At 42.3% G+C, this 20,840-nt stretch overlaps 1 protein-coding gene across 1 annotated transcript in view; it reads left to right on the top strand.

Moving 5' to 3' along the window:
* Nucleotides 1-4,536: 4,536 nt before the first annotated feature.
* The window catches only part of LOC141268954 (uncharacterized), a 39,958-nt gene continuing 23,654 nt past the window's right edge, over nt 4,537-20,840 (top strand). Inside the window, exons 1-2 of the mRNA XM_073680368.1 lie at nt 4,537-4,686; nt 10,620-11,102. Of these exons, the coding sequence (XP_073536469.1) occupies nt 4,537-4,686; nt 10,620-11,102 (633 nt within the window). The remainder of the gene's footprint in view (nt 4,687-10,619; nt 11,103-20,840) is intronic.

Genomic DNA, 20,840 nt, shown 5'->3' with positions numbered 1-20,840 from the left:
TCTGACTTTGACATATTGACCTTAAAGTTAGTTAGTGAGCTATATTCCTTTAGCATTTGTATTAAGGCCGGGAAGCTTTTAATAGGGTTGGACATAAGGATTAGTAAGTCCATCTGCAAAGGAAGCTGTTTTGTGTTGTGTTCCGCCTACTGTAACACCCGTTATTTCCCTGTTGAGTTGTATTGCTGCTAAAAGAGGTTCCATCATTAGAATAAATAATATTGGGGATAGTGGGCAACCTTGTCTCGTGCCATTATGGATGGTGAATGGTTCCGTTAAAGAGCCATTGATTCTGATGCGTACTGAAGGGTTTGTGTACATACTTAGGATGGCCTTGACTAGTTGAGCTGGGAAGCCAAAGCTAAAGAGTGTTTCTTCCAGATAGATCCAGTCCGCCCTGTCAAAGGCCTTCTCTGCATCAGTCCCCAGCAACACTAGGGGGAGTTTCTGTTTGTTAACATAATGCATTAGGTGTAGTATTTTATGAGCATTATCTTTTCCATCTCTTCCTCCTACAAAGCCTGTCTGGCTCGAAGATATTATATTAGAAAGAAGTTTGGAGATAACGACCAGCGATCAGGCTGGCGAATAGTTTTAAATCCACGTTTAATAAAGAGATCTGTCGATAGCTACTACACAGTTCCTGGTCCTTACCCTCCTTATAAATCAAGGATATTCTAGCTTCAAGAGCTTGAGCCGGGAAGTCTGGGTCTGGTGCTTTGCCTGAAGGGCATCTTGACAGGGCGGACCTAAGCTCGTTTATTTGAAAGGGTCGAGTTAGCTGCTGTTTTTGTAGGGTTGTAATTTTTGGCATCTTAAGTTTGGATAGGAAGAATTGAATTTTATGTCTCCTTTCTGCTTTTTCTTCAGAGTTTTCATTTGGTCGTAAATTATACAATTGCTTATAGTAGTTTAAAAATTCCATTTCTATCTGGTCGTAATTAGACATGAAGGTCCCTTTTTGGGTTTTTAATTGTGTGTATGTAAGTTTGGGGTTGTCTTTGTCTAATTCTTGAGAGCATAAATTTAGATGCTTTATCGCCATGTACATACATTCTATTCCGCCAAGACGCATACCATTTTGCAGCTCCGACGTTTAAAATATCCTTAAGCTGTTGCCTTTTTTGGGATAGCTACCTTAGTGTTTGAGAGTCCATGTGCTTCTTATGTTTTGAGTTCAAGGTCAGAAATTTCCATATATAATGTATTTATTCGATGTTGCTTTTTTTTGTTAATGAATGTGTTAATAGATATCAGTTCTCCTCTCATCACGGATTTGTGGGCTTCCCACAGAATCGGCGCCGATACCTCACCATTGTCATTCTGCTCAAAGTACTGATTCAGTACCTTGGTGATGCGATCATGTGCATTAGGTAGGTACAGCACCGATTCATTGAGCCGCCACGATCTAGGAGTGAGGTAGGGTTTATGTAGCGTCAAGGTTACTATAGAGTGGTCGGAGTACAGATTCGGTAGTATTGAGGATTTTTTAATCATGGAGAAAGTATTTTTAGGAGCTAGTAAGTAGTCAATTCTATGGTAGGATTTGTGCGGGTGAGAGTAGAAGGTGTAATCGCGATCATCTGGGTGCATGTACCTCCACACGTCACTCATTTGTAGTGACTGAACATGTGATTTTATTCTATTTAAATCTCTCTGGGAGAACTTACTTTTCTTTTTTGTGGTGTCTATAAGAGGTTCCAAAGCTACGTTGAGGTCATCTCCTATAATAAGGACACCCTCTCTGAATTCGTTAATTTTCCTCATGTTCGCTATTAGCTATTTCATAAGCTTTTTATTAGGGGCGTATAGACTGCATATTGTTACCAGATTTCCTGCTAATAGTCCTTTTATGAAAATGAAGCGTCCATTCGCATTTATGAGGGTTTCTCGGATCTGGAGGGGTATTCCTTTCGCGATTGCTATTGAGACTCCTCTCGACTCTGTGTAGAGGTGGCATAATGTGTTTGTTCAAAGTTAGGGAGTTTGGAAAGTTTGAAGTGTGTTTCCTGAATTAACAAGATGTCCGCTTTCTGTTTTTTAAGTAGATTAAGTGTGTGTCGTCTATTTACTGGAGAATTTAACCCCTTAGCGTTGAGAGTGGTAATGGTGTATACCTTATCTTGCGAGTCCATCATTGTGCTGAATGTAACGTTGGGACTGGCGACTGGATTGTTGACCGCCTGGGTATGTACTCTTATCCTGGTAGATAGGAGTCGGAGGGTATGGGTTGGAGAGGTTGGGAAAGGAAGGGGGGGGTTAGATGTGTAATAAAAAGCATTACTATCAATAACCAGTTTAACATAACACAATCCTATAGATTTAAACGATGTCTCCCAATTTCTGTAGGCTCTTAGGGAAATACAAGTTATTTATCCCATCCTTAAAACAGTGATGACAACTTCTTAAAGGTTGGGTTAGGGAGGAGATATAAGGGAAGTGGTATAGGAAGAGGTGGTGGTGGGGGGAGAAAACAGAAAGGGGGTGTGGGAAAACCAAAGAGAGGAAGGGGAAAAAGGGTCTGGGGGGGGGGGGTGAAGGATTGTGGTGATGAGGAGGGGATAACAGGAGAATAGGGGAAGAGGGGGTGATAGGGAGGAGGGGGGGTTTATTCGACATGGGGAATCAAGACTGAGTGTTCTTAATTATCAAGCAGGTTTTATAACCATAGAAAAAACATTTAGAACCAGTAAAGATATTGGCTTGAGGAACTAAAGGTTTCATGCTCATGTTACATTGGTTCCATCCTTGGATGGCGTTCTTCTGGCAGATTTCCTTTTTTGTCTCTGAGATTTGGGAGATCCAGCTTGTTGCCATTCAAATGGGTTTTGCAAGGGTTGATGTAGTGAGGCTGAATGGAATTCCTCCAAGTCTGGATAGGTTGATAGTGTAACATCGAGTGACTTGCAAACCTCTTTTATTTCAGCGGAGGATCAGACAGAGTTTTTTATCTCCTGCCGTGATGAGCAGGCCAAAGGGAAAAAGCCATCTGAAGCGGTGGCCTTTTTGTGGAAAGGCCCCTGTAAACTGTTTTAACATCCATCTCTTCTTTAAAGTTGTGGTCGATAGATCTTGGAAGAGTTTTAGTTGGGCCTCTTCGTATGTTATCTTCTCTACTTCTCGAGCTCTGCGTAGAATGAGGTTCTTTGTTCTATAGTCTAAGAATCGGCATAGAACGTCTCGCGGAGGTTCATTCTGTTTTGGTCTGGGCCTTAAAGACCTATGTACTCTAATCAGTTCTATGTCTTTAGGGTCTTCTTCAAGTAGGAGTTTACTGAGAATTTCCTTTGCTGCTGTGTTTAAGGCTTCTGGTGCGATCAATTCCGGTAGGCCCTAAATGCGAATGTTTCTTCCTTCTCTGTTCTCATGATCCTCTACTGTGGATTGTATGTTCTGAAGCTGAGTTTCATGTGAGATGAGACAGTCCAGTAGGTTGTTGGAATGGTGTATCATGGTTGCTTGATTGTGTTCTACTGTTTCCAATCTGTGGCCCTGTTGTACTAGGTCATGTTTGATCTCCTTGCAGATGGGTTCTAACGATTTGGACCGAATTCTCTTTATAAATGAGCGGGTTACCGTGTTGTCTCTCATGTCCCCTCCAATATCCAAATCACTTTCTGGAAGAGAGTCTGAGTCCTCCTCTTGATGTGGGTCATTGCGTGTAGAGGACTTGTCAAGGTCTGGCATTCCTGCTTGTTTTTTCAAGAATTTGTCCACGTGTGCTTGTGTGACTACTTTGGTTGGTTTAGAAGACATTCGAGGTGTTTTAACTCCTGATTTCCCCATGTTTAATGTTTGTGTGATAGGATTTGTTAGAAAAAAAAGAGAGCTACGATTGAATCTCCTTTTGCCTACATGTGAAGACTTTTAATCGGATTGGGTCATTGTCTGTTCAGGGTTTGTTAGTTGAGTTGAGACTATTTAGCTCTTTTTTTAGTGCTGGATGTCAGATTTTTCTTTGGCCACTAGATGTCAGTAAAGCTCTGTTTCCGATATGGTTGTTGCAGATATAAGAATCTTGTTGTTTTCCGTACTAAGGCTGGAAGTTATTCATAATGGCCTATGGTGTTTGTAGAGAGTGCGATCCTGAATACTGAGATAGGCTGAAGGGGCTATCTTTGTCTCTGATATTTTTGTTTACTCTCTCCTTCCAAATGCACTTAGTGCTCTGTCCCAATTACACTCTCTGAGACACCAGTGCTCAATAGAAATGTTGTTTACGGGTGAATGGGGGGTATTTGTGAGAGTGAGAGCTGGGGGGGAGGGGTGCAACGACTGTGGTGGGGCACTGAAGATTCTTACGGCCGCAGGTGAGCCTCTGCACAGTACCTCAGGGACTCTTTTGTCTCCTTCTTCTTATTGTCCTTAGGCGATCACTGGGGGGACGACTTCTCCTGTATGCAGGGCTGGCCAGCACCGGTCCCCCTGGTGACGCTTGCGTAACGCTGAGCCGGGGGGGGCTTACACGTGGACCGGCAGTGCGGCGCTAATGCCTTCAATGTCCCAGGCACCAGTCCGAACCACAGGCGTCGCAAAATGGCGGTGCCCAGTGACACCGCGTCTCGTCTCCCAGCCGCACGCTGGTGGGCGCCGTATGAGCGGGCCGCTCCCAGCGAAACCCCGCTTGAGGGAACTGGCTTCTCTGGACCAGTAGTGCTGGTGGGGCCGGTGTGGGTTGGTAGCGCGGTATGGCCGGGGGGGGGGAGGTGGGGGAGAGCGACACGGGCCGACTGTCGGTCGCGGCACGAGCGGCGGCTCGCGGCTCCTATTGCCTCTGCTCACCTCACTCCTCCTCACGCTCCCCACGGCCTCAGGACGATCCTTGTCGGGCTGTGTCCGCAGCGACGGGCGATGCGGCAGCGTCTCCCCTCAGCGGACCCAGGAGCTTCCCGGGTGAGTATAGGCTTTAAGTCCACAGGTAGGCCTCAGTATGTCTCTGGGTCTACATACAGGCCGCAAGGCACCGATGCTTCCTTAGGAAAGACAGTCCACACGAGGGTGCCTAAACCACGCAATCCCTCTCCCGGGTCTTCCAGGTGTTGATTAATAGGTTAATCCTGCTTATTTGCAAAGATGTTGGAGGATTACTTGAGGAGCTCTAAACCATGTGACCTGCTCCTTCCCCTGCTAGCCACGCCCCCCCGTTGTGCAATTTCTTCTGAGTAAGCAGATACCCCACATGTGGGGGAAAACCACTGTTTGGGCGCACGGCAGGGTTCGGAAGGGAAGGAGCGCCATTTGACTTTTTGATTGTAAAATTTGCTTGAATAATTAGCGGACACCATGTCACATTTGGGGAGCCCCTGATGTGCCTAAACAGTGGAAACCCCCCACAAGTGACACCATTTTGGAAACTAGACCTCTCAGAGACCTTATCTTGATGTGTGGTGAGCATCCCGAACCCCCAGGTGCCTTACAAATGTTTATAACATAGAGCCTTGAAAATAAAAAAATCTAACTTTTTCCACAAAAATTATCTTTTAGCCCCAAATTTTTTATTTTCTCAAGGGTAAGAGGAAAAAATTGACCCCAAAACTGTTGTGCAATTTCTCCTGAGCACGCCAATACCCCACATGTGGGGAAAATACACTGTTTGGGTGCACAGCAAGGTTCAGAAGTGAAGGAGCACTGTGTGATTTTTTGAATGCAAAATTGACTGGAATTGAGAGCGGACACCATGTCGCGTTGTTTGGAGAGCCTCTGATGCACCTAAATAGTAAAAAAAAAAACACAAGTGACCCCATTTTGGAAACTAGACCTCTCAAGGATTTTATCAAGGGGTATAGTGAACATTTTAAACCCAGAGGTACGACACAGAACTTGATAACATTAGGTCATCATATTGAATTACTTGTCATTAATCTTGAGCGCAAGTGCTCGCTACTTGAGTTTGCATCGGGTACACTGGTATGCACCATGTATCGTGGGTGCTCGAGTGACATGCTCGAGTCCCTTTACCGCATGTTTCACGGTTGTTAGACACTCAAAAAAAAAACATGCGGGGATTGCTCGTGCATGGCAGGCAATCCCCTCGAGCACCCGCGATACTCGGTGCATACCCAAGCACCCGATGCAAACTCAAGTAGCGAGCACTTGCGCTCAACACTAGTTGCCATATCATCATCATTTTTTTTTCTTTTACTTTTGAAAAAATACCAACTCCAACCCTATCCCCAACCCTAACATAACCCTAATCCTAACAGTAACTCTAACACAACCCTAATCCTAATACAACCATAACCCTAACCCTAAAACAACCCTAATCCTAACCCTAACACATCCCTAATCCTAACCCTAACGCAACACTAAACCTAACACACCCTAATTCTAACCCTAACGCAACACTAATCCTAACCCTAATCCTAGCACAACCCTAATCCTATCCCTAATCCTAACACAAACCTAACCCTAATGCTAACCCTAACACAACCTCAACCCTAATCCTAACCCTAACACAATCCTAACCTTAACTGCAAAGATTGGAGAAAAAACATTTTATTTTATAACTAGCTGTACCCGGCCACGCGTTGCTGTGGCTCAGTGTGGTTGAATGGAAAAGAAAGAAAATAGAGAGTGCACGTTTCTAAAATATTTAATTTCACAATGCTTGTGGGTATACAATATTTTTTGTTGTTCCATTGTCTGTGTAGCTATAGAGATTGTCTGGTTTGCCGACTCTAGTTTGGACACACCTTCTCATCTAAAGATTTTTCTGTATTTTCATGACTATGAAAATTGTACATTCACACTGAAGGCATCAAGTCTATGAATTAACACATGTGGAATTATATACTTAACAAAAAAGTGCGAAACAACTGAAAATATGTCTTATATTCTAGGTTCTTCAAAGTAGCCACCTTTTGCTTTGACTGCTTTGCACACTCTTGGCATTCTCTTGATAACCTTCAAGAGGTAGTCACCGGAAATGGTCTTCCAACAATCTTGAAGGAGTTCCCAGAGATGCTTAGCACTTGTTGGCCCTTTTGCCTTCACTCTGCGGTCCAGCTCACCCCAAACCATCTCGATTGGGTTCAGGTCTGGTGACTGTGGAAGCCAGGTCATCTGGCGCAGCACCCCATCACTCTCCCTCTTGGTCAAATAGCCCTTACACAGCCTGGAGATGTGTTTGGGGTCATTATCCTGTTGAGAAATAAATGATGGTCCAACTAAACGCAAACCGGATGGAATAGCATGCCGCTGCAAGATGCTGTGGTAGCCATGCTGGTTCAGTATGCCTTCAATTTTGAATAAATCCCCAACAGTGTCACCAGCAAAGCACACCATCACACCTCCTCCTCCATGCTTCACGGTGGGAACCAGGCATGTAGAGTCCATCCTTTCACCTTTTCTGCATTACACAAAGACACGGTGGTTGGAACCAAAGATCTCAAATTTGGACTCATCAGACCAAAGCACAGATTTCCACTGGTCTAATGTCCATTGCTTGTGTTCTTTAGCCCAAACAAGTCTCTTATGCTTGTTGCCTGTCCTTAGCAGTGGTTTCCTAGCTGCTATTTTACCATGAAGGCCTGCCTCACAAAGTCTCCTCTTAACAGTTGTTGTAGAGATGTGTCTGCTGCTAGAACTCTGTGTGGCATTGACCTGGTCTCTAATCTGAGCTGCTATTAACCTGCGATTTCTGAGGCTGGTGACTCGGATAAACTTATCCTCAGAAGCAGAGGTGACTCTTGGTCTTCCTTTCTGGGGCGGTCCTCATGTGAGCCAGTTTCTTTGTAGCGCTTGATGGTTTTTGCAACTGCACTTGGGGACACTTTCAAAGTTTGCCCAATTTTTCAGACTGACTGACCTCCATTTCTTAAAGTAATGATGGCCACTCGTTTTTCTTTACTTAGCTGCTTTTTTCTTGCCATAATACAAATTCTAACAGTCTATTCAGTAGGACTATCAGCTGTGTATCCACCTGACTTCTGCACAACACAACTGATGGTCCCAACCCCATTTATAAGGCAAGAAATCCCACTTATTAAACCTGACAGGGCACACCTGTGAAGTGAAAACCATTTCCGGTGACTACCTCTTGAAGCTCATCAAGAGAATGCAAAGAGTGTGCAAAGCAGTCATCAAAGCAAAAGGTGGCTACTTTGAAGAACCTAGAATATAAGACATATTTTTAGTTGTTTCACACTTTTTTGTTAAGTATATAATTCCACATGTGTTAATTCATAGTTTTGATGCCTTCAGTGTGAATGTACAATTTTCAAAGTCATGAAAATACGGAAAAATCTTTAAATGAGAAGGTGTGTCCAAACTTTTGATCTGGACACACCTTCAAAGCAATTTCAAAGCAATTGGTTAAGAACTTTCAAAGATTTAAGATTTTGAACAAATGAACATTTACATTTTTATTTATATAGATTTCTATCTAAGAGGGGGGGAAAGGGTGGTTTGATTTATTATTTTTTTTGTTTTGATCACTGTGATAAACCCTATCACAGTGATCAAAATGAACCAATAGGGAAAATTCCCTATTGTTGCCAGGTGCCGGCCGGCAGATATCGGCGGGCGCACTGCGCATGCGCCCACCATTTTTTTTCTACAGGAAGATGCCGGAAGGCTGAGGGAAGATCAGGGGACGGCGGAGGTACCAGGTGGGCTCAGGGGTCTTCGCTTCTCTCTCCTCTGACATGTATATCATGTCAGAGGAGAGAGAAATGATTGTAACCGCAGGCACACTTTTTTCTTTTTTTGTGATTGTGATCGCCGTTATTCGGTGAATAACAGCGATCACGTGATCGAGGATCGGAAGAATCGGCCCTGATCATATTCTCCAGGGTCTCAGCTACCCCCTACTCTGGGGGGCGCTACAGCCTTATTCCTCAGTGATGCATTTTCACGGCGCTGAGGAATAAGTACACTTAACTGACGCCGTAAAAATGCTTTACGGCCGTCGTTAAGGGGTTAAAGTGAAGTCCCTAAAAAATTTTTTTTGTAAATTTGATTAAAAAAAAATTGCTGCTAAACTTTTAACCCTTCTAACACCATTACAAAAAAAGTTGTATAAAAATGATGCTTATGTATTAACTCTCTTTTCTGTGGTATAGCTATCTGATTTAATCCCTTCTCAACATGGTGATTTTCTGTTTTTGCACTTTTGTTTTTTTTCCCTTTCTTCCAAGAGCTTTAACTTTTATTTTTCCATAAACACAGGCATATGAGGGTTTGTTTTTTTGTGGAACGAGTTGTGCTTTTGAATGACACCATCCATTTTATCATGTAATGTGCTGGATGCACTGGAAAGCAGGAAAAAAATCCAAGTGCAGCAAAATAACGGAAAAAGCTTAATTCCGCTGTTTTGTTGTTTTTTGTTTTACATTTAAAGCATACATGTTACAGAAAAAAGAACCTGTAAATGTGATTCTCCAGATCAGTAGAATTGTGGTGATTCTAAACATGTATAGTTTTTGTTTTATTTTAGTAGTGAAAAATAATGTGGAAATTTGTTTAAAAAAACCCAATTTGTTTGTGTCACTATTTTGCAAGAGCTGTAATGTATTCAATTTTGGAATGATGGAGCTGTGTGAGGGCTTATTTTTTGTGCCCTGAGATGTTGATTTTATTGATACCATTTGGGGATAGATACAATGTTTCTGGTTGGCAATTCTGGTGTTTTGATTTTTTTCTTGTTACGCAGTTTACTGATTGATTTAATTTATTTTATATTTTGATAAATTTGACTTTTACAAATATAATGACAGCACATATGTGTATTTTTTTGTTTCCTAATTTGTAATGGCGGAAAAGCGGGGTGATTCCAATTTTAATATATTGTTTTTTTTACTTTATTTCTTAGTCCCCTGAGGAGACTTAAACCTGTGATTGTCACTGCTATATACAACAATACTGCTGTATATAGCAAAAATCTTGGCCTCCTATGAACGATAACAATAAGCTGGCTTTCACAGGACTATGGTCATGATAGGCATGGGGGTCTTGATCAGGTCCTTGGCTATCACAGCAACCCCTTGTGCCCCCTGTGATTGCGTGGTGAATGTGCCGATAAATGATTAGAACAGCGTGCCTCCCAGGCGCATTCTAAATGTCGCCGTCTTTGATTGACAGTAGCATTTAACATGTTAACAGCCACGGGTAGAGCACCACTCTATGCGTGTATGTTTGAGGCAAATGATGGCTGAATACCACAGCCATCATCTGCTGGCAAAGATGAAGGCTCAGTCCCTGAGCCCGCCTCAAAGTTAGGGAGCCAAGTTATGATCTAACTGTATGTCATATGTCAGTAAAAGGTCAAGGCATAAAAATGTATAGCTCGAAATTTGCTAATTTTTCTATTTTGTCAGATTTTAGATATTGTCATAAATAAATGCAAATCATATCGACTTAAATTTACCACGATCATGAAGACCAATGTGTCATGAAAAAACATTGTCACAATCAGTTAGATGTGTAAGCATTACTGAGTTATTACCACGCTTAGTCAGGATGGTGAAAATCCACTTCAGCGGTAAAGGGTTAATGGGGTCTGACCCATTGGTCTCTACTGAAGATTTTTGTAAAGGGTTGTGAGCATTTTATTATGTTTTAGCATTTTTTCCTGTTGATTGTTAATATAACTTTCTGATTTTATTTTGTATTAAATGCAGGACAGTAATATTGATGATTCTCAGGACACTAGTTTGCTGTCTGCCGTAATAGCAATGGACGTCTCCTATCCAAAAAAAGAAATGGTGCCTTCAGATAATATTGAGACATTAGATATCCAAGGAAAAAAACGTAATGTCAGTGAGACAAGTAAAGATGGAGATGCACACATTGAATGTAAAGAATCCATAAGCTTTATTGATGAGATCAACACTGAGGACCTGCTAAAGATGGATGGTGTATTGGACGGTTTTACAGAATTAATAGACGACCTGTCATTTCTTGAAATGCCTGAAGATGGCAGTGGTGAGCTGTCCTGTGCGTTGTTGGAAGAAATTAATTCAATGCAACATCCACAGTCTTTACAGTCTGCAACAGAGGGGTGCAGCATGGAGGGAGACCACACCGACAGACAAGGAAAGAGGGATGAAAGTGTTACACATAAGAGAGAAGATTATGGTCTTCGTATACAAAAAGCTGATAAGGTACTACAATTACGGTATATGTTCTAGCTTTGTAAAATTAAGAAAAAGGAGCTGCACTCTATCCCTTGTCACATATCTTCTGAGTGCAAAGCAGTAAAGTATCCCTGTCCAGAAACATACTTAAAGGGATTTTTCCATGAGGTATGATCAGACCATGTTCATGAGGTATGTCAGACACAGCCATTACACAGTACACAGCAGGGGCACATTTATAAGATCTATGGAACATTTTATTTAAACATTTCTAATTGTGGAAATTATTATTATTCCAAGTTCAATTGATTAAAATCAACTTTTAAAATATTGGTGGGGGCGCTGTAAGAGGTACACTCAGTCCTGCAGCAGCTAAAAACAGCTACCACAAGCTGGAGTGGCATTACAGGATAACCAATATATGTACAGTACAGACCAAAAGTTTGGACACACCTTCTCATTTAAAGATTTTTCTGTATTTTCATGACTATGAAAATTGTACATTCACACTGAAGGCATCAAAACTATGAATTAACATATGTGTAATTATATACTTAACAAAAAAATGTGAAACAACTGAAAATATGTCTTATATTCTAGGTTCTTCAAAGTAGCCACCTTTTGCTTTGATGACTGCTTTGCACACTCTTGGCATTCTCTTGATGAGCTCCAAGAGGTAGTCACCGGAAATGGTTTTCACTTCACAGGTGTGCCCTGTCAGGTTTAATAAGTGGGATTTCTTGCCTTATAAATGGGGTTGGGACCTTCAGTTGTATTGTGCAGAACTCTAGTGGATACACAGCTAATAGTCCTACTGAATAGACTGTTAAAATTTGTATTATGGCAATAAAAAAGCAGCTAAGTAAAGAAAAACGAGTGGCCATCATTACTTTAAGAAATGAAGGTCAGTCAGTCCGAAAAATTGGGCAAACTTTGAATGTGTCCCCAAGTACAGTTGCAAAAACAATCAAGCGCTACAAAGAAACTGGCTCACATGAGGACTGCCCTAGGAAAGGCAGACCAAGAGTCACCTCTACTTCTGAGGATAAGTTTATCCGAGTCACCAGCCTCAGAAATCGCAGGTTAACAGCAGCTCAGATTAGAGACCAGGTCAATGCCACACAGAGTTCTAGCAGCAGAAACATCTCTTCAACAACTGTTAAGAGGAGACTTTGTGCAGCAGGCCTTCATGGTAAAATAGCTGCTAGGAAACCACTGCTAAGGACAGGCAACAAGCAGAAGAGACTTGTTTGGGCTAAAGAACACAAGGAATGGACATTAGACCAGTGGAAATCTGTGCTTTGGTCTGATGAGTCCAAATTTGAGATCTTTGGTTCCAACCACCGTGTCTTTGTGCGACGCAAAAAAGGTGAATGGATGGACTCTACATGCCTGATTCCCACCCTGAAGCATGGAGGAGGAGGTGTGATGGTGTGGGGGTGCTTTGCTGGTGACACTGTTGGGGATTTATTCAAAATTGAAGGCATACTGAACCAGCATGGCTACCACAGCATCTTGCAGCGGCATGCTATTCCATCCGGTTTTCATTTAGCTGGACCATCATTTATTTTTCAACAGGACAATGACCCCAAACACACCTCCAGGCTGTGTAAGGGCTATTTGACCAAGAAGGAGAGTGATGGGGTGCTACGCCAGATGACCTGGCCTCCACAGTCACCAGACCTGAACCTAATTGAGATGGTTTGGGATGAGCTGGACTGCAGAGTGAAGGCAAAAGGGCCAACAAGTGCTAAGCATCTCTGGGAACTCCTTCAAGATTGTTGGAAGACCATTTCCGGTGACTACCTCTTGAAGCTCATCAAGAGAATGCCAAGAGTGTGCAAAGCAGTCATCAAAGCAAAAGGTGGCTACTTTGAAGAACCTAGAATATAAGACATATTTTCAGTTGTTTCACACTTTTTTGTTAAGTACATAATTCCACATGTGTTAATTCATAGTTTTGATGCCTTCAGTGTGAATGTACAATTTTCATAGTCATGAAAATACATAAAAATCTTTAAATGAGAAGGTGTGTCCAAACTTTTGGTCTGTACTGTATATCCGCGTTGGTTTGAATTAATAAAAAGGAATCGACTAGAAGTTAATTGAATATAAAAGCTATATGATTTATTTAGATAATGGTAAAAATACTGATTAAAATACTAAAAAATCCTGTAGTAAAATAGATCATAGGGGTGCTTCTCCGTTCACTTTAGGTCAGGCCTTTGTCTATGGGGCTGTGTGGATGGACTGAAGATTCCTATGTAGGAAATAGAAAATTAGTAGTGAGGTGGAGTGAGCTGTAAGTATTAATCAGATACGCAACTGGGCAGGAGGTACCTGGTATCTCTTGTTGCCGATCTGGATTTGCTCAATGAAGGTACACTCCCTGACAGAAGTTATGTCGCTTATCCATGTTATGTAAATAAAAGCTTATAACCTGATGTTAAATTCATCCATTGGTTTTATAAATTACTCTTTTGAAAGCTGAAACCCTCCCAAATTTGGTTTAGGTTAAGAAAATAAATTGGCATCAATGCTGAAATATTGATCATTTAATGAACACAGAATGGTCAGATTTTGGCAAGACAAAAGTTAAGGCCTTTTGGCCTCAGAGGGTCCAATTGGAATATCCAGTGGCTTTCTGCCCTGGACATCTCTTTAATAAAGTTGCCCTTTCACCAATCTTTCTGTACCACTTGAATACCCATTACTTTGATGTTTGCTGTGGAGCCCCCACGTTTTTCATTAAAATGTTTAGATAACGGGTGGCCCTCAAATTTATTTTTAATATTCCTTAAATGCTCGCCTATCCTTGTATTCATCTGGTGAATGGTACGCCCTATATACTGCTTGTTGCATGGACACTGCAGACCATATACAGGTGCATCTTACTAAATTAGAATCTCATCAAAAAGTTAATTTATTTCAGTTCTTCAATACAAAAAGTGAAACTCATATATTATATAGAGTCATTATATATTTCATGTGTTTATTTCTGTTAATGTTGATGATTGTGGCTTACAGCCAATGAAAACACAAAAGTCATTATCTCAGTAAATTAAAATAATTAACAAAAAACACCTGCAAAGGCTTCCTAAGCATTTAAAAAGGTCCCTTAGTCTATTTCAGTAGGCTCCACAATCATGGGAAAGACTGCTGACTTGACAGATGTCCAGAAGGCAGTCACTGACACACTCCACAAGGTTCCAGAGTTCCAATTTTCATTTGGAAATCAAGGTCCCAGTCTGGAGGAAGAGTGGAGAGGCCACAATCCAAGCTGATTGAGGTCTAGTGTGAAGGTTTCACAATCAGTGATGGTTTGGGGAGCCATGTCATCTGCTGGTGTAGGTCCACTGTGTTTTATCAAGACCAAAGTCAGCGCAGCCGTCTACCAGGACATTTTAGAGCCCTTTATGCTTCCCTCTGCCGATAAGCTTTTTGGAGATGGAAATGTCATTCTCCAGCAGGACTTGGCGCCAGTCCACACTGCCAAAAGTACCAATTCCTGGTTTAAAAACAACAGTATCACTGTGCTTGATTGGCCAGCAAACTCGTCTGACCTTATCCCCATAGAGAATCTATGGGGTATTGTCAAGAGGAAGACGAGAGACACCAGACCCAACAATGCAGACGAGCTGAAGGCTGCTATCAAAGCAACCTGGGCTTCCATAACACCTCAGCAGCGCCACAGGCTGATCACCTCCATGCCACGCCGCATTGATGCAGTAATTGATGCCAAAGGAGCCCCGACCAAGTATTGAGTGCATTTACTGAACATACATTTCAGTAGGTCAACATTTCAGATTTTAAAAACATTTTTCAAGCTGGTGTTATAAAGTATTCTAATTTACTGAGATAATGACTTTTGTGTTTTCATTGGCTGTAAGCCATAATCATCAACATTAACAGAAATAAACACTTGAAATAGATCACTCTGTTTGTAATGACTCTATATAATATGAGTTTCACTTTTTGTATTGAAGAACTGAAATAAATTAACTTTTTGATGAGATTCTAATTTAGTGAGAAGCACCTGTATTGCGCCTTTAATACAAAAGGTTATGTGGTCTTTAATAGTGTATTCATTGGTTCCATTAGTCACAGTTATTTGTTTCCTGCTGCTTAGTGTTTTGAAAACCATGCATTTTCTGCATGGAAAGAAGCCAGGTGTATTGAAATAGGAGGAAGTTCTGTAAATAGAGGGATTTTTTTACAGATGGAGTAACCATAATCCCCAGATTTCTGGCTTTCCTAAAAACTAATCTTGGTGCCTGGGGTATAAGGTCTCCTATAATCTTATCATCCTGTAAATTGCTCCAGTGGTGTTTTACAATTTTCCCCATAATATGTGTATTTGAATTAAAGGAAGTTATGATAGGGGGATGTTTATGGACTTGGACATCTCTTGTTCATGGGTGTTCTTTTTACTACTGAGAAGAAGTATGGAACGTGGCATGTTTTTCACTTGCTCCCGAGTGGCAACGAGGTGTTGGTGGTCATAACCTTTTTCTAGGAATTTATGAGTTAGAAGATTGGCCTCATTTTCATAGTCCTGAGGATTTGAACAGTTGCGGTGTAGTTGCATATTTTGGCTATGCGGTATATTTAGAACCCAGCTGGGTAAATGGCAGCTGTCTTTCGAAATAAAGCTGTTTGTATCCGTCAGTTTGAAGAATGTACGAGTTTCTATTTTACCTTTTTTGATGTAGATAGTTAAATCTAAAAAGTTAATTTTGTTCCGAACTGGTGATGGAGGTAAAATTTAAAAAGAAGTCATTTGTGTTGATACCTGCTATGAATTCAGGAAGGGAGGATTGGTCGCTTGACCAAATGAAAAGTACATCATCAATGAACGTCGCCAGAGGACCAGGTTCGCATGTAGTGTTCCGTGAGGGTATATTGTGGCTGTTGCAAAAAACCTAACAGGAGAGTTCTATCTTGCTGGTCACATGACCTTTTTTGCCTATTTAATCCTGCTCCGCCCTCCTGGCCTTGCTGGACTTCATTGTAATTTCTACTCTTAAGCTAGCCTGGTGCTTACTTACCTTTCTCAGTCAGTTTAGCTAGGTCTTCGGACCTTTATGTTCTATGTTGTGTGTTTGTCTTTTACTGCTACAATCTCTGCTAGGAGGTGTCCAACTTTATCCCAGTCCCTAGTTCTTGTAGGGATCCCTCCCTTGCATCTATAGATCTTCGTACAGACTAGCCGAGGACTTTAGCGGGTCTGATCGCAGGATCAGGTTCCCCGTTACATCGTAGGGATCTAGCTTAGTTCTATTGTAGGGACAGATCTCCTTTCTTTCCTTAGTGCTTGTAGCAGATCATAACAGTAAGTCCAGCCCAAAAATATCTCTAAGGAAAGACCTCCAGTTTCCATCATGGTGTCGGTTCAGGATTTGGCTCAACGCCTGCAGGGACTCTGTCTGGAGGTGGCCGAGCTCCAACAACACGTGAGTAGCTGTTCTGGAGCACATTTTGTGGAGCCAAAGGTACGTTTGCCTGATTTATTTTTTGGTGATCAACAAGAATTTTTTTCCTTTAAAAATGCTTGTTTGTTGTATTTTCGTTTGAGACCCAGATCCTCTGGTGATGAATCACAGCGCATAGGGTTCATAATGTCACTTTTGCGCAAAGAACCTCAGGGATGGGCCTTTTCTCTCCAACCTAGTGATCCGTGCTTTAGATCAGTGGATAGTTTTTTTTCTGCTTTGGGTTTGTTGTATGATGATCCTGATCGTGTCTCATCAGCTGAGACTGAATTGAGACGTTTGAGGCAGGGATCAGGTAATGTGGAAAAATATTGTTCTCACTTCCGTCGGTGGTCTGCCCAGGTGGGGTGGAACGATTCAGCTTTGAAAAGTTTGTTTCTTGCAGGGCTAGGTGAAAGGGTTAAGGATTTGCTGATTGCTTATCCCACACCTGGAAACTTACAGGAGGCAATGCAATTAGCTATACGGGTGGACAGGAGACTTCTTTGCAAGGGTTAATGAGAGTAAATCCTCTGCCATGTCAGCTCCGAGTCTTGAGAGGGTCTGTACTGACATTGGAGAGCCGATGGAGATTGGGGCGAAGGCACCCCGCTCTCAGGAAAAAGACCGCAGATCTTCTGAAGGTTTGTGCTTTTATTGCGGGAAATCTGACCATTTTATTAAGAACTGTGTGCTTCGTATGAACAAAGAAAAAAAAAAGGTCAGTTACGCCCGTATAGCCTGTTTAAATACTAAGGGGGTATTTCTTTCTGCTACTACTGCTGCTCAGGAAGAATTAATTGAATTTCGGATGTTTGTGGATTGTGGTTCTACTCTGAATGTGATTGATGGGGGATTCTTGGAAAAACTTAAATTAAAACCCAAACCTTTGTCATCCCCTATTGCTGTAGTTTCTGTCGATGGCTCCCCCTTGAAGAGTGTTACTCACAAGGTCTGTGAATTTCCCCTCACTATTAATGGTATTCACCAAGAAAATTTGGATTTGGTAGTATTAAATAATTTGCCTTCTCCAGTAGTTTTGGGGTTACCCTGGTTAAAATTGCACAATCGTGTACTGGATTGGTCTACCAATGAAATTAAGTCCTGGAGCCCTAAGTGTTATGACAAGTGTTGTAACGGACGTATTGCTGCGGTGGAAAAAGGGGAATTACCTGTACCTATTCAGGATTTTTGGAGAGTTTTTTCTGAGGAGGAGTCACAAATTTTGCCTCCCCATAGAGACTATGATTGTACCATTGAATTTGTCCCTGGAGCAACTCTTCCTAAGAGTCGTTTATTTAATCTTACTATTCCTGAGAGAAAGGCTTTGGAGGAATACATACAGACAAGCTTGGCCGCCGGTCACATTAGGCCTTCCAAGTCTCCTGTGGCTGTTGGATTTTTTTTTGTTAAAAAAAAGGACGGCGGTTTACGTCCTTGTCTGGATTTTCGTGAGATTAATAAAATTACTGTACGCAATCCTTACCCACTGCCATTGATTCCTGATTTGTTTAACCAGTTAGTGGGGGCCAAGTGGTTCTCTAAAATTGATCTCCGGGGGGCATACAATTTGTTGCGCATGAAGGAGGGTGATGAATGGAAGACTGTTTTTAACACTCCTGTGGGTCATTTTGAGAATCTGGTTATGCCTTTTGGTCTTACCAATGCACCAGCATTCTTTCAGAATCTTATTAATGACATCCTTAGACCTTTGATCGGCAAAAATGTGGTTGTGTATTTGGATGACATTTTGATTTATTCACCGGATCTGGAGTCTCATTGGCGGAGCGTACGTGAGGTATTACAGTTATTAATTGACAATTCGCTTTTTGCTAAGCTGGAGAAATGTGAGTTCGCTGTACAGAGAATTAGTTTTTTGGGCTACATTATCTCCAGCGAGGGCTTTGAGATGGACCCTGTGAAGGTTCAGGAATGGCCTAGGCCTATTGGTTTGAAATCGATACAGAGGTTTTTGGGTTTCGCCAATTATTACAGAAAATTCATTAAAAAAATTTCTATTATTGTCAAACCACTGACCGATCTCACCAGGAAAGGTGCTAATGCTGTTCAGTGGACTACTGAGGCCATTGAAGCTTTTGTGTTTCTAAAGGAGAGGTTCAGCTCTGCTCCCATCCTTATGCAGCCTGATGTGACTAAGCCGTTTTTGGTTGAGGTTGATGCTTCTTCGGTGGCGGTCGGTGCGGTGTTGTCTCAGAAAAACAAGGATGGAGTACATCCCTGTGCTTTTTTTTCAAAATTTTTTTCTGAGACTGAACTTAATTACGATATTGGTAATCGGGAATTGCTGGCTATTAAACTCGCATTTGAACACTGGCGTCATCTCTTGGAAGGTGCTGAATTTCCCATTCAGGTTTTCACTGATCATAAAAATCTGATCTATCTTGATGCTGCCAAGCGCTTGAATGCCCGTCAGGCTAGGTGGGCACTTTTTTTTCTCGCGCTTTAATTTTTCCGTTACTTACATCCCGGGTACCAAGAATGTTAAAGCTGATGCTTTGTCTCGCAGCTTTTCTCCCATGGTCGGTGCTGAGGAGGAGGGGAGCATTTTACAAGAAGGTGTTGTGATTGCTGCATTGGACTCCGTTTTGGAAGATGAGATTCTTAAAGCACAGGAGAATGCCCCATCTAACACTCCCCATGGGAGGTTGTTTGTGCCCAGGACCTTTAGGAGAGATTTGTTTGTTGAGTGTCATGAGTCTCGGTTGGCAGGTCATCCAGGAATTTCTGAGACCAAGAGACTTGTGGGTCGCAGTTTTTGGTGGCCTGGATGGCAGAAGGAAGTCATTAAGTGGGTGCGTCAATGTACGGTGTGTGTTAGAGCTAAGTCTTCACATACTCCTGTAGTGGGGTTGCTTTGCCCTCTGGAGGTTCCTAGTGCACCTTGGACACATCTGGCTATGGACTTTATTACTGACCTTCCCCCCTCTGAGGGTTTCACAGTCATCTGGGTGGTCGTGGACCGTTTTAGCAAGATGAGTCACTTGGTTCCTTTCATCAAACTGCCCTGCGCTAAGACACTCGCTAAGGCCTTTGTCAAGGAAATTGTCAGACTACATGGCGTTCCTACTGACATTGTTTCGGATAGGGGACCTCAGTTCGTGGCTCGTTTCTGGCGTGCTTTTTGTGACAGGTTGGGAGTTCCTTTGTCGTTTTCATCCGGATATCATCCTGAGTCTAATGGCCAGACAGAAAGGAAGAATCAGGATGTCGAGCAGTTCTTGCGTTGTTTTGTGGCAGACAATCAGGAGGGGTGGTCTGAGTTTCTGCCACTTGCTGAGTTTGCTCTTAACAACCATACATCCTCTTCTGCTGGTTGTTCGCCTTTTTTTTTGTTGTTCTGGGAGACATCCGTCTTTTGGGTCATTCTCCAAATTGGTATCGGCTGTGCCTGAGGAGGAGAGTTTTTCCGGTGATTTGGAGAGAATTTGGACGGATGTGCGTGGTAATCTTCAGGAGGCTAACAAAAAATCTAAGAGGTACTTTGATAGGAAACGGCAAGAGGTTTTGTTTGCTATTGGTGACATGGTTTGGTTGTCCTCTAAGAATCTGCGGTTGAGGATTCCTTCTAAAAAATTGGGTCCCAAGTTTGTAGGGCCCTTTAAGGTGCTTCAGGTAGTTAACCAATCTGCTGTTAGGTTGGAGGTTCCTACCTCCTGGAAGAGTAATCCGGTGTTTCATGTTTCTCTGTTGAAAAGAGCTTATGTGTCAGATGGAGACGCCTCTGCCACTGTTCCTCCGGTGGTGGAGGACGGGGAATACGAAATTTCCCGCATCCTAAATTCTAGACGGTATAGAGGTAGTTTGCAGTATCTCGTCGCTTGGAAGGGTTTCGGACCCGAGGATAACTCATGGGTGAGGGCGGATGATGTTTCCGCTTCCAGACTTGTCAGAGCGTTTCACAAGAGGTTTCCTGATAAGCCTGGGCCTAGGGGATCCAGAGGATCCTCATAGAAGAGGGGGTACTGTTAGAACTCTCCTGTTAGGTTTTTTCTATCTTGCTGGTCACATGACCTTTTTTGCCTATTTAATCCTGCTCCACCCTCCTGGCCTTGCTGGACTTCATTGTAATTTCTACTCTTAAGCTAGCCTGGTGCTTAGTTACCTTTCTCAGTCAGTTTAGCTAGGTCTTCGGACCTTTATGTTCTATGTTGTGTGTTTGTCTTTTACTGCTACAATCTCTGCTAGGAGGTGTCCAACTTTATCCCAGTCCCTAGTTCTTGTAGGGATCCCTCCCTTGCATCTATAGATCTTCGTACAGACTAGCCGAGGACTT

This window comes from Phyllobates terribilis, unplaced genomic scaffold, assembly GCF_046119375.1.
Source record: "Phyllobates terribilis strain yellow unplaced genomic scaffold, ASM4611937v1 Scaffold_1__5_contigs__length_1240528914, whole genome shotgun sequence".
Lineage (NCBI taxonomy): Eukaryota > Metazoa > Chordata > Amphibia > Anura > Dendrobatidae > Phyllobates > Phyllobates terribilis.
Note: the sequence above shows the minus strand (reverse complement) of the source record. Positions and strands in the feature narration are given on the sequence as shown.